Source organism: Crotalus tigris, unplaced genomic scaffold, assembly GCF_016545835.1.
Source record: "Crotalus tigris isolate CLP2741 ecotype Arizona unplaced genomic scaffold, ASM1654583v1 scf7180000024475.591531, whole genome shotgun sequence".
NCBI lineage: Eukaryota > Metazoa > Chordata > Lepidosauria > Squamata > Viperidae > Crotalus > Crotalus tigris.
Window position 1 is genome coordinate 320,222 of NW_024100646.1, and position 15,828 is coordinate 336,049.

Consider the following 15,828-nt stretch of genomic DNA (forward strand, 5'->3'; position numbering starts at 1 on the left):
TTATGTACCCTGATCTACAGCCTAAATGTTGGAGATGTGGTTGTTTGGATGCTACTTATTATCATATTTGGTGGTCATGTAAAAATATAAAAGCTTTTTGGATTAAGATATGGTGGAATATCCAAAGAATCTTTAGAAGGAGGGTTAAATTTATCCCACAATTATTTTTATTAGGTATTGTTACTGATTGTGATGCTAAGGAAGTTATATTGATGTTAAATTTGATTACAGCCGCAAGGCTGTTAATAGGACAATATTGGAAGAAGGAATCTTTGCCTACTTTACAAAAGTGGTTCTATAAAGTTTCTTACTTGGCGGAAATGGCAAAGATTTCGGCTTTCTTAAAGGAGCAATCTCAAGAGAAATTTTTTCTTATATGGGAAAAATGGATAAATTTTATACAATATAATTTGGATATGGAAAAATATCATTTAGCTTTTTTATAGTTCGTATAGATTGTTTTCTCTTTTCTTTTTCCGTCTTTTGTTTTCTTTTTTCTTTTTCTTTTTTTTCTCTTATTTTTTTCTCTTTCTTTCTTTTTCTTTTTCTTTCTCTCTCTCTTTCCTTTCTTTTTTATTTCTTTTTAAAGTACTTTTTTAATGTTTATGTTATGTATATCTTATTATTAATTATCTTATAAGTTGTAAAAGGTTTTTTAAAATTTTAAATAAGCCTATATTCAGTTCTGGGAAGTTTGGGGAGGGGGGAGGGGGGGCGGGTTTGGGAGGGATTGGGTGAGGGTTGATTTGTAAAACTTTTAAAAATTTTTCAATAAAAAAAAAAAAAGACGATCCCACATTCCTCTTGGGCTTGGTGTGATGGTGGGCACCACCACGAGAAAGGCGGGGCCTTCTTCCCCACTGGGCATTTCCAAGCAGAGGCTGGCCAGTGGTCCCTGGGGGGGGGCTCTCCTTTCTCCTCCTGCCCTGAGCAGAGTTGCCCCCCCCCAAAGGACCCCCTTCCAAAAGTCTGGGCCAGCGGAGTGGAGGCTGCAGGACGGAGGACGGGAAGGCACACTGGGTGTCATTCCCACAACAGCTGGGAATGAAAGAGCAGGTCTGGACTGGCTCTGCCAGGCTCTTGCCTCAATCATATATAATATAGTTATATATTATTATATAATTATAATATCGTGGTTAAGGCTCCAGGCTAGAAAGTGGGAGATTCTGAGTTCAAGTTCTGCTTTAGGCATGAAAGTCAGTTGGGCTCTTGGCCAGTCCCTGTCTCTCTCAGCCCAGCTCACCTCACAGGGTTGTTGTGGGGTAAAGAGGAGGAGGACGGAGGGTTAGGTATGGTCTCTGCTTTGAGTTATTTGTACAAATAATAAAGGGAGGGTACAAAGATGGATGGAGGGAGGGAATGGATAGATAGATAGACAGGGAGAGATAGATGGATGGATAGATAGATAGATAGATAGATAGATAGATAGATAGATAGATAGATAGATAGATAGATAGATAGATATTATCTGAGGGAGAGAGAGAGAGGGTAGATAGAGGAGGAGATAGAATGGATAAATACATATAGACAGGTGATGGTAGGTAGGTAGGTAGGTAGAGAGAGATGGAATAGAGACAGATAGATAGATAGATAGATAGATAGATAGATAGATAGATAGATAGATAGATAGATAGATAGATAGATAGATAGATGACAGATATTATCTGAGGGAGGGAGGGAGGGGTTAGATAAAAGTTGATGATTTTGGAACCAGAAATCCTTGGCAACTGACTCGTATTTATGACGGTCGCAGCATCCCGGGGGGGAGGGGGGTCACGTGATCCCCTTTGTGAAACCTCCTGACCAGGAAAGCCAACGGGGGAGCCCGATTCACTTAACAACCAGCTCACTAACTTAGCAACTGCAGTGATTCACTTAACAACCGTGGCAAGAAAGGTCGTTAAATGGGGCAAAATGTACTTAACAAATCTTTTCGCTTAGCAACATGAATGTTGGGCTGGGTTGTGGTAATAATAACCTGAGGACTGGCTGCATTGTATGTGATTTATTTATTAGATTTATATGCCGCCCGTCTCAGTCGGGGAAATCGCTCTGGCTCTTTCTGCTGGGTGGGAGATGAGCTGGTTGCTGAGGGGGAGGCCTGCGGGGGGGGAGGAGTCCCCTTGCTTGCCCAGGGGAGGGTCTCCAGGGAGGGGGGCTGGGGCCATGCTTGGCCCTCCGTGGGACCACGGCATGAGGACAGCTGGACACCCTCCTGCAACACCCCCCTTCAGGAGGGGCTCACCCATGGCAGGAGCCTCAGATCCAGGGCAGACTCGTGCCTGGAGGGGAGGGGTAGGTGGCTAGATCGCTTGGTGGCCCTCCATCCACATGCAGAGCACGCCTGGGTGCTGGTCTGTCTCTCAGAGGGCTAGCTTGAGAGCTGTGAAGGGCGGGTGGGCTGGCCTTTTCCGTGCCTGAGGAGGCAAAGGGGGTCTTTTCCACCCAAGGCTCTGCAGTGCCTGACTCGCACCCCGCCCCCCCCCATATCAGCAGGGGGGAGGAGCGGCCACGGGGCTGAAGGGGGCAGCAGCGCCTCACGCTCGGTCAGGGAGGCTGTGTGGCTGGGGGGGGGGATTGAGCCAGAGGGTGGGGGCTAGTTGTGTGTCTGTGTGAAGGACCCAGGGGTATGTGTGAGTCTGCTGCAGTAAGTGTGAACCTCGCACTCTTGTGTGAACGTCTATGTGTGAAAAGGAGTCTCTCCCCCCCCCCCAGGCTCTGGACTTTTCTGGGTCTCCAGGATTTGGGGGGGGGGGGCAAGGCAAGGAAGGGGCTGCAAGAGTGCGAATGTGGAGGGTCTCTGGCAGACCTCCGGGAAGCCTGTGCTGCAGTGGGGAGGGGGCGGGACTTTAAGCAGGTGGGGTCGCTCCCTCCCCCTCCCGAAATCCCCCCGCCCCGTTTCTTCCATTGAGGACCACAAGCACAGCCCTCTTTCCCCCCCCACCGGCCCCCCCTCCTCTCCGGGCGGTTCCTTAGCAACGGGGAGGACCGGAGCCGGCGAGAAAGTCCCCTCCCAGGGAACTTCAGCCCCCCCCCCATCCTTTGCCCCCTCCCAACCGGGGAGCCGCTGTGACGGACCGCGCTCCGCCTGCCTCCCGCGCCGGCCGAGGCGGGTCCGGGACGGGCGGGCGCGCCGTCGCCGGATCAGTCCGCGCGCGGCATCCCCCCCCCCGCAGGGGACCGGGCGGGGGGCGGGGGGGTGGGACCGGCCCCGCCAACCGGGAGGAGGAGGAGGGCGCCCTCCCCCCCCCCGGTGCAAGGAGGCAGGGGCTGGGCGGAGGAGGAGCCCCGCCCGCCCCCCCCCGCGGCCATGCTGCCCCCCCGCTCCCCCCAGCCTCATTCTGCTCTGCTCTCTCCTGCCCAGCGACTACATCGTCGAGGAGAAGGCGGCCGTCCTGCAGAAACGGGAGCATGAGGGCTTCGGCTTCGTCCTGCGCGGGGCCAAAGGTAAGGGGGGGGCAGCAGGGGGCCAAAGGTAAGGGGGGGGGCGTCTGGCACCGGGAAGGCACGAGGCGTGCGCGGACGAGGGGGGGGGCGGTTGCTGCCTGGAAGGCGAGGGGGGTGAGGGGTGTGTGTGTGTGTGCAGCACACGAGGAACCCCCCAATCCGGTGGGCACGGGGCTCCTCTCGGGAGCTGTCCCTGCGTCCCATTAGGGACCAGCCTCATGGCTTTGGGTGCCCCCACGGTAGGCCTGCTGCAGAAAGAAGGGGGGCTTCCTTTCTGGAGACCCCCATGCAGCTCCTTCTGCCACCAGCCCCCACTGACCCAATTTGACAGCCCCCCTCATAGCTGTACGCCTGGCTCAGAGTCCCCCCCTCCACTGGCACCCAGAGGAGAAAGCTGGCCTGATGGGGTGCAAGGGAGGGTCTCGTGGGGGGAGGGAGGGGCTGAGGGGAAGGGGCAGGGGGGTTACACCTGCTGCTGAGATGGGCGGAAGAAAATGCAGGTGGGCAAAGGTTTGCCCTCTCCACTGTGAGGGGGTCCACGGCTCCGCAGAGCAGCAGGAGAAGGAGGGAGGGAGGGTCCCCAAGGGAGGGTCTCGTTCTCCCCACCCCTCCCTTTATCTGCATCAGCCTCCCTTTCATCAGCCTCCCCTTCCCCAACTGACCTGGGTGGAGCTCAGCGGAGCCCCTGGTGGGTCTCTCCCGCTGGTGCCCTCTCCTCCCGCCCACCCCGCTCAGGGCAGGTGAAGCCCTCGGCACCTGATCCGCAGGGCCAGCCCAGAGGGGGTCTCCCTGCTGATGGCAGGGCATGGCTCCTTCTTCCTCCTCCTCCTCATTGGGGGAGCAGCAGGGGGGGGACAAAGACCCCCGCCAGCTTCTCCTCTCCCCCATCTGCCTGCCCTTCCCTGCTAATCCCTGGTGCAGCTCGTGTGATGCTGCAGCCCCCTTTGTCCCCACAAACACAGAACGCAACAGAAAGCACAGGGATTCACTGGAAGGGGACGGGGCTGGGCTGATCCCCGAAGCCCTGGGCAGCTGATGGGGGCGGGGCGTCTGCACCTGGGCTCTGAGAAGGACCCCGTCTGGGTAGGGAGGGGGCTTTGGGAAGACCCCAAGCAGCCAGGCTGCCTTGTGCTGGCCAGGAGGAGCTTGGGAGGAGCAGGCTGGCTTCCGTAGGGGCTGCCTGCCTTCTCGCCCTCCGAGACCAGTTCAGGGAAGGGCCGTGGAGGTGGCTGGTGGGCCAGGAACATAGCCCTGTGGAGGGGGGGCTGGGGGGCTGGTCCTAGGGATGCAGAAGAGGAGAGGTCCCCTCCCGAAGGCCACCTCCTGCTCGTGGGCAGCCCCCAGGGCAGTGGGACACGGAGCCCAGTGAGAGGAAGGCAGGTCCAGAGCAATGCAGGGAATGGCCTTAACAGGAAGAGCACCCAGAAGACCTACGGGAGCTGATCCAGTGGATCCCTGTGCTGGTGCTTACCCTGAATGGCCCCTAGGGAGGGCCCCGCCTCCCTTGCCCCCTCGACAGGACACCCCAGTTGGTCCCGGCAACGTTTCTTGCACCCGTCTCCTCAGGCTTCCTGGTTGCCTCCTTCCTCAGCTCCCAGGCCAGCGCGGGAGACAGACTGAGGTTCTTCTGAGGTGAACCAGGGTTGCAATAGCATTTCCTCCCCCCCCCCCTTTTATTCCGACTCTCCCTAAAAGCAGCCAGTCACAGCCTTGGGGACCCCAGGCATTGGGAACAGGGCTAAGAAAGGCAGGAGCAGGGTCAGCAGTCCGGGTGGCCCATCTCACGGGAGATTTGGAGCCCTCTGCTGAGGTCAGCGTTGGGGAGGGGGTCTCTGATCCTGATCCTGCGGAGGAGGGCGAGCCTGGAGTAGGCTGGGCCCCCTCCAGGGTGCTTGGCTTCCACCGAGGCAAGGGGTGGGGATGGTTCTGCATCCGGTTGACGTGCCAGGATTCAGACGTAAGGGGCCCAGCCCAGCCCCGTCTCCTCTTCCGGTGAATCCCTGTGGTCTGGGTTCCAGAAGCAGAGAGGGAGAGCGGGGACCCCCACTCTGCTCTTTCGAACCAGGGAAGGAGAGGGGAGAAAAAGAAGCCGTTGACCTGAATGTGCAATTTAATTCCCCCATGCAACAAAGCCTTGACCCTTTCAGAGAGCTGAATCAGGGCAAATACTATACATGATTCAAGAGGAGGCGGGTCTGTTCATGACAGGCAGGGAGGGGGCCAATCTGGGCAAGAGCATCTGGCGTTGAAATGCTCCTTGTTCAAAAGCAGGGTCCCTCCTGCACCCACCGCTCTCGCTCGGGGAGGGAAGTCCTGCACGATGGGTTTCCCCACCCAGGAATCCTGGAAGGAATCCCGTTCCAGAGACCTGCCCTGAAGCTGCTCCAAGCCTGGTTTGGACCCTCTCGGTGGCCTTCAGCAGACGCTCTTGACCGGAACCATCTCCTTGCTCTACTGCAGGCTCTCCAACCTTGACCGCTTTAAGACGTGTGGACTGTAACTCCCAGAATTCCCCAGACGGCTTTGGGAATGGGTCCACAAGTCTTAAAGTGGTCAGGTTGGGAGACCCCTGCTCTGCTGGACAGGGTCACCCTTCCTTCCCTCCCTCAAGGTGGCCAGGATAACGAGCCAACTGTGTCCAAGATTTCAGAAGCACGTGAACCATAAGGGGACTTCTTCCTTGGTTGTCCCATCTGGGTGGGGTCCCCCTGGGCGCCCCCTGGGCCTCTGCCCTGAGGTCACCAGACCCAACACCCTGCCAGACTGGCTAATCTTGGGTTTCCCCAGCTTTGACTACACTTGCTTCAGTGGATTCATAATTGCTCCTGGTCTCAAGTCTGCCAGCCTCATGGTTCCTAGTTTCCTCGTGGTCTTTGCTAGCCTCACACCCCTTCCCCTTAATGCTGGTTCTTCCTTCCCTGCTGCTCCTTTATCAGCTTCCTTCACATAATGAAAGGGCTTATTATTTATTCTGCTGCTGGGTCTCTCCCAGCAACATAGAAACAGGAGCAATTGAGGACAGTAAAATAATAAAATGTAGGATAATCAAAAATCATGCGTGTCAGAGGGAAACAGCCAAACCCCCCCCCTTGACCTCTGCCCATGAGAAGGCCAAGCGGGGGTGTCCTCCCCACCCACCCACCCATGCTCTCTCTTCCCAGGTGTGGCTTTCAGGGAGCCCAAAAGGATGCTCAGCAGTATAACAAGCTTAATAAAATATTAAATACGGTATTTGCCATTAAAGACGCTGAGCTTGTCAGCTGGAAAGCTGACAGCCCAGTTCGAGGCCCGAGTTCTGCATGATGGGGTGAGCTCCCGTTCCTTGCCCCAGCTTCTGCCCACCTAGTAGTCCGAAAGCTTGCAAATGCGAGTAGATCAATAGGCACCACTGCAGTGAGAAGGTAACAAGTGTTTTGTGTGCCTTTGGCGTGTAGCCGTGCTGGTCACCTGACTGTGGAAAATGTCTTCGGGCCAAGACACAGATGACCACCATGCCCTAGAGGCGGACACAACCGGACAGGGAACCCTTTACCTCACAGTCCTCTTGGTCATCCCAGGAATTTTCATGGAATCCTAGGGCTGGAGGTGGTCTTGGAGGTTTTGTAGCACCACCCGTTGCCCGAGGCAGCAGACCTTGTACCATCCTGGACAAAGGATTGTCCAATCTTTTCTTGAACACCTCCAGCGATGGAGCACCCACAAGTCCAGGAGGCAGGCTGGTCCACTGACTTGAGTTTTCTCACTGTCAAGAAATTTCTCCCTAGTTCCAGGTTGCTTCTCTCCATGCTTATTTTCCATACGTTGCTTCTGGTCCTGCCTTCAGGGACTGGAGAATAGGTTGACCCCTCTCTTCTCTGGGGCAGCCCCTCAAGTCCTGGAACTGAACATACTAACTGAAGTACTAGAGGGCTGCTATCATGTCACACACACACTCACACTCACATACACACTCACATTAGTCTTCCTTAGGCTAGACGTCCCTCATTCCCTTAGTACAGGGGTCCTCAAATTTGGCCACTTTAAGACTTGTGGACTTCAACTCCCAGAATTCCCCAGCCAGCCATGCTGAAGTTGAAGTCCACAAGTCTTAAAGTGGCCAAGTTTGAGGACCCCTGCCTTAGTAGCTCATCAGATGGTGTGGCCTCCAGACACCTTATTTTCGTTGCTCTTCTCGGCATTCTTTCTCTTTTTTGCTTTCCTCCTTTCTTGACCTCGTTGTTGAGGTGGGAAGAACCCCAACCCTCCCTCTTGGGGAACGTCCATCCTTGCGCTGGAAAGCAAAGGAAGCCTTTGTGAACTCTGGCAACCGCTTTGAGTTCTGCCTGGACCGGACAGGGCGATCAAGCTCCAGAAACGCAAAAGGATCCTTCACGCCACCCAGTCCAGAGTTACGCACCTGAACTTTAGGATCTTATTTTATTTATTTAAAAAAATGATCTGGCTGCTCATCTCATAACCAACTCCAGGCTGCTGCTCTCAGCCAGATAGGAAAGACTCCAGGAAACACACAACACATAGAAATCTCCACTAATCTGCAAACGTTTTATGAATTACAGTTGCTTAAGCATGGAAGGTGTGCGCCTGCATGGGTGCACCCACTCCCTTGCCCGTGTGCTGCACAGGACGGGGGGAGTTGGGAGCACTCAGGAGATGACAGTTGCCCACTCATGAATGGTGTATCTCCAAAGCGGCCATCTTTCTTCTCCTGGACCAGCCAGGCTCCATCAGACCTCCACCCTCTCTCACCTCCACCCTCTCTCACCTTTCATTGACCTGACAGGGTTGTGGGGTCAAATGTGACTTGCTACACTGGCAGATAATGCTCTCATCTCTTCAGTTTGGTTGTTCCCCAGTACAGCCAACCATTCATCTATAGCAGGGGTCTTCAAACTTGGCCCTTTTATGACTTGTGGACTTCAACTCCCAGAATTCCTCAGCCAGGCAGTGCCTGGCTGCGGAATTCTGGGAGTTGAAGTCCACAAGTCATAAAAGGGTCAAGTTTGAAGACCCCTGATCTATAGGGTCAGAGTTTGGGCATCTTCTACGTCAGGGGTGTCCAACCTCGGCAACTTAAAGACTTGTGGACTTCAATTCCCAGAATTTCCCAGCCAGCCAGGGAATTCTGGGAGTTGAAGTCCACAAGTCTTAAAAGTGGCCCAGGTTGGACACTCCTGCTCTAAAAATGTTGAAGAGCCCCAGGACCAGGACAGAACCACCTCCTGCCTCCCTCCATACAGATCCACGAAGGACCCCCGTTGAGCCCCGATGTCCAGCCGTCTGCCCAGCCTCTTTGTAGCGGGACCATCCACCCCACGGCCCCGCTTCTCAAGAAGGAAGCTAGATTTGTCCGGCTTGACCTATTTTTAAACAAACCCATGTTGGCTTAATGACCCGGTATCTTTCTAAGGACTGCCAAGCCCACTTGAGTATCATTTTAAAGCTCTTTTAGGTGTTCCTTCCCAGATTCACCTTTTCCACGTTTTTAAAGATTGGATCCATCTGAACGCTTGTCCGGCCTTCTTGTCTTTCCCTCGTGTTCCCCGAGATTGCAATTGGTGGTTGTGAGGATTGTATCAGCATCCTGGGATGTGATCCATCTGGCCCTGGTGGGCTGGACCCAGTCCAAGCTGCTAGGCCTTCCTTCTCCTGACTGGCCTGTCTCCCCTTCCCCACAGAGTGCGCCTTCTGACGGGTTGGACCACTTTTGCAAAAAGGCAGGTGCAGAATAGGAATTAAGCCATCGGTCTTCTCCCTGTTGCCCATCAACATCTTGCCATCTTCTCCAGCCAGGGGACTTGACTCTTCTCTTCTTCCCCAACAAACTCATCTTGGCATTTGTGGAAGACTTAACTCATTCCCAGCCTTGGTCTTCCTAAGCCCATCCTTCCAGCCGTGGCACGTTCCCTGATATTCTCCTTTCATTATTATTATGTGCCCCTCTTTCCATTTTGTTTTTTAAAAAAACTTGTTCTTTCTGTTTCTCAGTATATTAGAGAATTCTTGGTACGGCTCCACCAGTCTCTTAAGCTATTTTTCTTTCTCTTTGGTCTGTTGATTTTTAAGCTTTCATTAGCTCATTATCCAACATTTCCCAGTAATTCTCCTGAACTGGTTTCCATCCATGGCAATGGTTCTCAACCTGTGGGTCGGGACCCCATTTGGGGTCGAACGACCATTTCACGGGGGTCGCCAAACAACGCAGTCCGCCATTTTTTCCCCCTTTTCCTTAGCTGTGCTACTCCCTTTTATTCTATTGGCTTTTGAAAGCCATAGAATAGACTCTCTTGAATAGAGTCTAATTCTATTGGCTTTCAAAAGCCAATAGGAATTGTCCAGGCTGTCTCTGCCCTGCTGAGCCCGCCAAAAGTCCCATTCTGCAAACGGTGCTGCACCAGTTGAGTAGTCCTCGACTTACGACCGGTTGAGTAGTCCTCGACTTACGACCGGTTGGGGGTCACGGCATTAAAAAGGTTGAGAACCACTGATCCATGGAGTCGTTCCTCGTGGCGACTGATCAGAAAGAACAGTCGCCCCAACTTTATGGATGAATGGATGCACATACCAGCTTCCAAATTTCCAGAATTCTGCTTTTCCTTGCCATAAATCTAAGAAGACTCTGTGGGAGTCAAGCTTTCTCGTTGAATAGGGATTTGACAAAAGCCTTTGTTAACTGACATTTTGATTCAGTTCTTCCCTGACATGGTAAGTTCTAGTGTTTTTTTGCCTCAAGGAGGTTAACTTAATGATTCTGGCGTTACTAGGGGAAAATGTAAGGGGTTTGTTTTTTTGTGGGGGGAGAGTTTTTCTAAGTCCCACCCATTAACAGGCAAACCATTCACGGTATGTCCCAAAGGTGCTTTTCCAAAAGGGAGCTGGACTTTCTTGGTTTTTTCCTTCAAAATGTTTCACTTCTCATCCAAGAAGCTTCTTCAGTTCTAACTGTTCTAAATAACTTCAGTTAGAAGTGAAGAAGCTTCCTGAGTGGGAAGCGAAACGTTTTCAAGGAAAAAAACCAAGAAAGTTCAGTTGCCTAACCTTAACCCTTCACTGTTGTTCGTGTAGACCAGTGTTTCCCAAACTTGACAATTTTAAGGCATGTGGACTTCAACTCCCAGAATTCCACAGCCAGCAATGCTGGCTGTGGAATTCTGGGAGTTGAAGTCCACATGCCTTAAAATTGTCAAGTTTGGGAAACACTGGTGTAGACCAGGGGGTAGGCAACCTTGGCTCTTTGATGACTCGTGGACTTCAACTCCCAGAATTCCTCCGCCAGCCACACTGAGGGGAAAGGGAGAGGTTTCCAAGCTGAGCCAGGCTGACCCAGGAATTCTGGGAGTTGAAGTCCATGAGTCCTGAGGGGGCCATAGTTCCCCCATGCTGGCTCAGGAATTCTGGGAGTTGAAGTTCACGAGTCATAAAAGAGCCAAGGTTGCCTACCTCTACACTAGACCAGGGGGTAGGCAACCTTGGCTCTTTGATGACTCGTGGACTTCAACTCCCAGAATTCCTGAGCCAGTCACGCTGAGGGGAAAGGGAGAGGTTTCCAAGCTGAGCCAGGCTGGCTGAGGAGTTCTGGGAGTTGAAGTCCACGAGTCATAAAAGAGCCGAGGTTGCCTACCCCTGGCCTAGACGACAGAATCTTGCCGGAGCAAAGCAAACGTCTCCAATAACTATAGATTTACTCTGTAAGCTGCTAGGGAGGGTCCGACTTGCTCCCTTCCTGCCCACCAGGCCTCCCAAGCTCCGCTTTCTCTTGTGCCCTGGGACGGACTCCCCCCTCCTGCAGCTCTGGACTCGGTTCCCCCCCCCATCTCTGGCGTTCTAGGCTGCAGGTCCAAGGCAGTGTGCAGTGAGGTCAATGGTTCTGGAATGTCTTCGCGGCCGGCCAGGAGCCTCTCTCTCCAGGCCAGCCATGCCGAGAGGCTGACCTGGGATTTCTTTCCTTCGTCCTCCTTTCAGCGGAAACCCCAATTGAGGAGTTCACCCCAACGCCAGCTTTCCCGGCGCTGCAGTACCTGGAATCGGTGGATGTGGAGGGGGTGGCGTGGCGAGCAGGACTGCGCACAGGAGACTTCCTGATTGAGGTGAGGCCGGGCAGGGCCAGGGGAGGCCGGGCAAGGCTTCTCCTCCACACTCAGCACTGGAGAGGGAGGGGCAGGTGGAGGGTCACCTTGTGCAGGGAGCAGAACTCCCCCCCCCTCAAAGACCGTCTCTCCACAGCTGGGAACTCTGCATTTTGCTGAGTTAGGCATCCGGTGAGGGCGAAGAGGAAAAGGTCTAGCAGGGTAAATGGGGTCTCACCCTTCAGGCTCTTCCCCTTTGTCGGTGCCTTCTTTCTGGGTTGCTTAGGGCATCTTTTCAAACAGTGTTTCTCGACAATTTTAAGGCATGTGGACTTCAACTCCCAGAATTCCACAGCCAGCAATAGAGCCGAGGTGGCGCAGCAGTTAGAGTGCAGTACTGCAGGCCACTTTAGCTGACTGTGTTCAGCAGGTCAGCGGTTCAAATCTCACCGGCTCAAGGTTGACTCAGCCTTCCATCCTTCCGGGGTAGGTAAAATGAGGACCCAGATTGTTGGGGGCAATGTCAATATATATATACATTGCTTACTGGTGTACACCACTTAGAGAGTGCTTGCACTTGTTGTTGTTGTTAATTGCGAAGTCGTGTCCGACCCGTCGCGACCCCATGGACAACGTTCCTCCAGGTCTTCCTGTCCTCTACCATCTTCTGGAGTCCATTTAAATTCACACCTACTGCTTCAGTGACTCCATCCAACCATCTCATTCTCTGTCGTCCCCTTCTTCTATTGCCCTCAATCTTTCCCAGCATTAGGCTCTTCTCCAGTGAATCCTTCTTTCTCATTAGGTGGCCAAAGTACTTGAGTTTCAACTTCAGGATCTGGCCTTCTAAAGAGCAGTCAGGGTTGATCTCTTCTAGGACTGACCGGTTTGAACGCCTTGCAGTCCCAGGGACTCGCAGGAGTCTTCTCCAGCACCATAGTTCAAAGGCCTCCATTCTTTTGTGCTCAGCCTTTCTTATGGTCCAACTTTCACAGCCATACATTGCAACTGGGAAAACCATGGCCTGGACTATACGCACTTTTGTTGGCAGGGTGATGTCTCTGCTTGCACTTAAAGCGGTATATAAGTCTCATAAATAAATAAATAAATTCTGGGAGTTGAAGTCCACATGCCTTAAAATTGTCAAGGTTGAGAAACACTGTTTTAAAATGTGGCCTCTGTGGCTGGCCACGGGCCTCTCAGCACCCTGGATAGTGAACACAGGCTGGGCAGGGGCACCTGCTGGGCCTGGAAAGTCCTCCGCTGTGACCCTCCTCCATCCTTTCGCTGGCCTGGCATCCCCTGCAGTTGTCCCTGGTGGCACCCCAAGCGTTTGCTTCCTCTGGGGTGTGTTGGGGTGGCCCCGTGCGAAAGAACGGGGGGGTTCTGCCCGGCTCAGCCACCTGGCTCTTGGCCTGTCTCACCGGGTGCCTGGCAGAGCCCCAGGCGGAGGGCCCTGGCGTTTCTGGCGCATCCCTTCCTCTTCCACAAGGCACCGTAAGAAGCACTGCTGATAGAGGGCGTCGCGCAAATAGTCCTCGACTTAACAGCAATTCATTTAGTGACCACTCAAAGTTACGACAGCACTGAAAAAGTGACTTGTGACCGTTGTTCACACTTATGACTGTTGCAGCCTCCCCGTGGTCACGTGATCAAAATTCAGACGCTTGGCAACTGACTCCTACTTACGGCGGTCAGAGTGTCCAGGGGTCCCGTGATCCCTTTGTGCAGCCTTCTGACTGGCAAATTGAACGGGGGAAGCCGGATTCACTTCACAGCCGTGTTACTAACCATCGTAGTGATTCACTTAAGAATTGTGGCCAGGAAGGTCACAAAAGGGGGCAAAACTCACTTAACAAACGTCTCACGTAGCCACAGAATTTTTGGGCTCAGTTGTGGTTGTTAAATCAAGGACTCCCTGTAACAAAATCTTGAAAGCCGTTTTTTTCCCTTCCGTCCTTCTGATACCAAAGAAGACCAATCTTGAGTTTCTTTCTCGCCCTTTCCTGCTTTCCCGGGTTACGTTTCTGCTCCCCCAGAGGCTGCCACGGATTTTCCTCAAGGCCATCTCCACACCCTCCTGTGGGGGAATAAAGGGAGTCGAACTCATGAGTAGAACGAGCAGGAAAGCAGATGTGGGCTCGGTGGGAGGAGGAGGAGGAGCATTTGTCAATGGAAACGGCAGCCTGGAGAGGGCCTGGTCTCCTCTGCCCTGGAGGCCCTTATAGAATGACCATTATATCCATCTATAAAGTACTGCTGGACGTAAAGAGAACGGCAACAGGGCTTCATGATAGCACAATGGCCACATGACCATGGACGCGTCTTTGGACAACGTGGGCTCGGTGGCCTTGCCGTGGAGATGAGCAGCGCCCCCTAGAGTCGGCAGTGGCAAGTGGAGTAAAATCCACAGGGACCCCTTGACCCGGATGTAAAGAGGAGGAACTGATGGGGGCCTGGTCGACAGCTTGGTTCAGAACTGTGCAGATTATCGAGGCCAATGACAAATATTTGGAGCTGTCCGGACATCCCAGCCTGGGACTCCTGGGCACTCCATTCCTGGAGATTGGAGAAGAGGCTGGACAATCACTTGTCTGAAATGGTGGACTAGAAGACCTCCAAGGTCCCTTCCAGCTCTATTCTATTCCATTCCATTCTTTATTTCTATTCTGTTCTGTTCTGTTCCGTTCCATTCTTTCATTCTGTATTCCATTCCATTCCATTATCTATTCTATTCTATTCTATTCTATTCTATTCCATTATTTATTTCTATTCTATTCCGTTCCATTCTATTCTATTCTATTCCATTATTTATTTCTATTCTATTCCATTCCATTCTTTCATTCTGTATTCCATTCCATTATTTATTCTATTCTGTTCTGTTCTGTTCTGTTCTGTTCCATTCTTTTATTCTGTATTCCATTCCATTCTCTATTCTATTCTATTCCGTTCCGTTACATTCTTTCATTCTGTATTCCATTCCATTCCATTCTCTATTCTGTTCTGTTCTATTCTATTCTATTCTATTCTATTCTATTCCATTCTATTCTACTCCATTCCATTCCATTCTTTCATTCTGTATTCCATTCCATTCCATTATCTATTCTATTCTAATTTCTATTCTAATTTTTATTCTATTCTATCCTATTCTATCCCCTATTTTCTATTCTATTATATTCCATTCCATTCTATTCTATTCCATTCCATTCCATTCCATTCCATTCTATTCTATTCTATTCTATTCTATTCCATTATTTATTTCTATTCTATTCCATTCCATTCTTTCATTCTGTATTCCATTCCATTCCATTATTTATTCTATTCTGTTCTGTTCTGTTCTGTTCCATTCTGTTCCATTCTTTTATTCTGTATTCCATTCCATTCCATTATCTATTCTGTTCTATTCTATTCCGTTCCGTTACATTCTTTCATTCTGTATTCCATTCCATTCCATTCTCTATTCTGTTCTGTTCTATTCTATTCCATTCTATTCTACTCCATTCCATTCCATTCTTTCATTCTGTATTCCATTCCATTCCATTATCTATTCTATTCTATTCTATTCTATTCTAATTTCTATTCTAATTTTTATTCTATTCTATCCTATTCTATCCCCTATTTTCTATTCTATTCTATTTTCCATTCCATTCTATTCTATTCTTGGCCTTAGCCAGCTGGGGTGGTTCCCATGGGCCCCCTGGAGCCCTCTGTCCTGATACAGGAGCCCTCCCTCTCTTTCCCAGATCCCTCTGGGCTCCTGGCCGTGGACGCTGCTTCTTAAGGCCAACTTGATATTTATGGAGATGGAGCTCGGTGTGCGTGCCACTGGAGTGGCTGCATTTTGTCATGCTGGGGTGTTGTCAGGCACACCAGCAACCAGATCCACATGTTCAAGCTAACTTTATTATATTCTGCCTGTTATAAAGGAATCTGCTTGCCTTCCCCTGGGAACAGATAGATCAGGATCCAGGGAGCTTGTGTATGTGTATGTTTTCTGGATCTCTTGCATCTATGCAAGGATTCAAGGCTAATTCCCCGCTTGAGACCTCCTCCCTACCTGGCTGTGTGCTTCCCAACATCTTTTGAAAGAAGCGTAAGCATCTTTGCTGGAAGTCACGCCAAGTACGGAACAGTCCCAAAGCAATTCTTGGACCTGTGGCTGTTTCCTTCTCCACAAAGCAAGCTGTGACTCAACACGCTATCTGGTTCTGCCAAACTTGTCTGTTACGAGATGACTTACAGACAGTGGACATCAAATGAGAAGATGCTGAAGGCCCCACCGTGGACAGGATTCATTGGAAGAAGCTTGCTGCCCTGT

The 15,828-nt window shown here is 51.7% G+C and overlaps 1 protein-coding gene across 1 annotated transcript in view; it reads left to right on the forward strand.

Moving 5' to 3' along the window:
* The window catches only part of SHANK3 (SH3 and multiple ankyrin repeat domains 3), a 178,581-nt gene that overhangs the window by 122,882 nt on the left and 39,871 nt on the right, over positions 1-15,828 (forward strand). The window contains exons 15-16 of the mRNA XM_039333377.1: positions 3,365-3,447; positions 11,407-11,531. Coding sequence (XP_039189311.1) covers positions 3,365-3,447; positions 11,407-11,531 — 208 coding nt within the window. The remainder of the gene's footprint in view (positions 1-3,364; positions 3,448-11,406; positions 11,532-15,828) is intronic.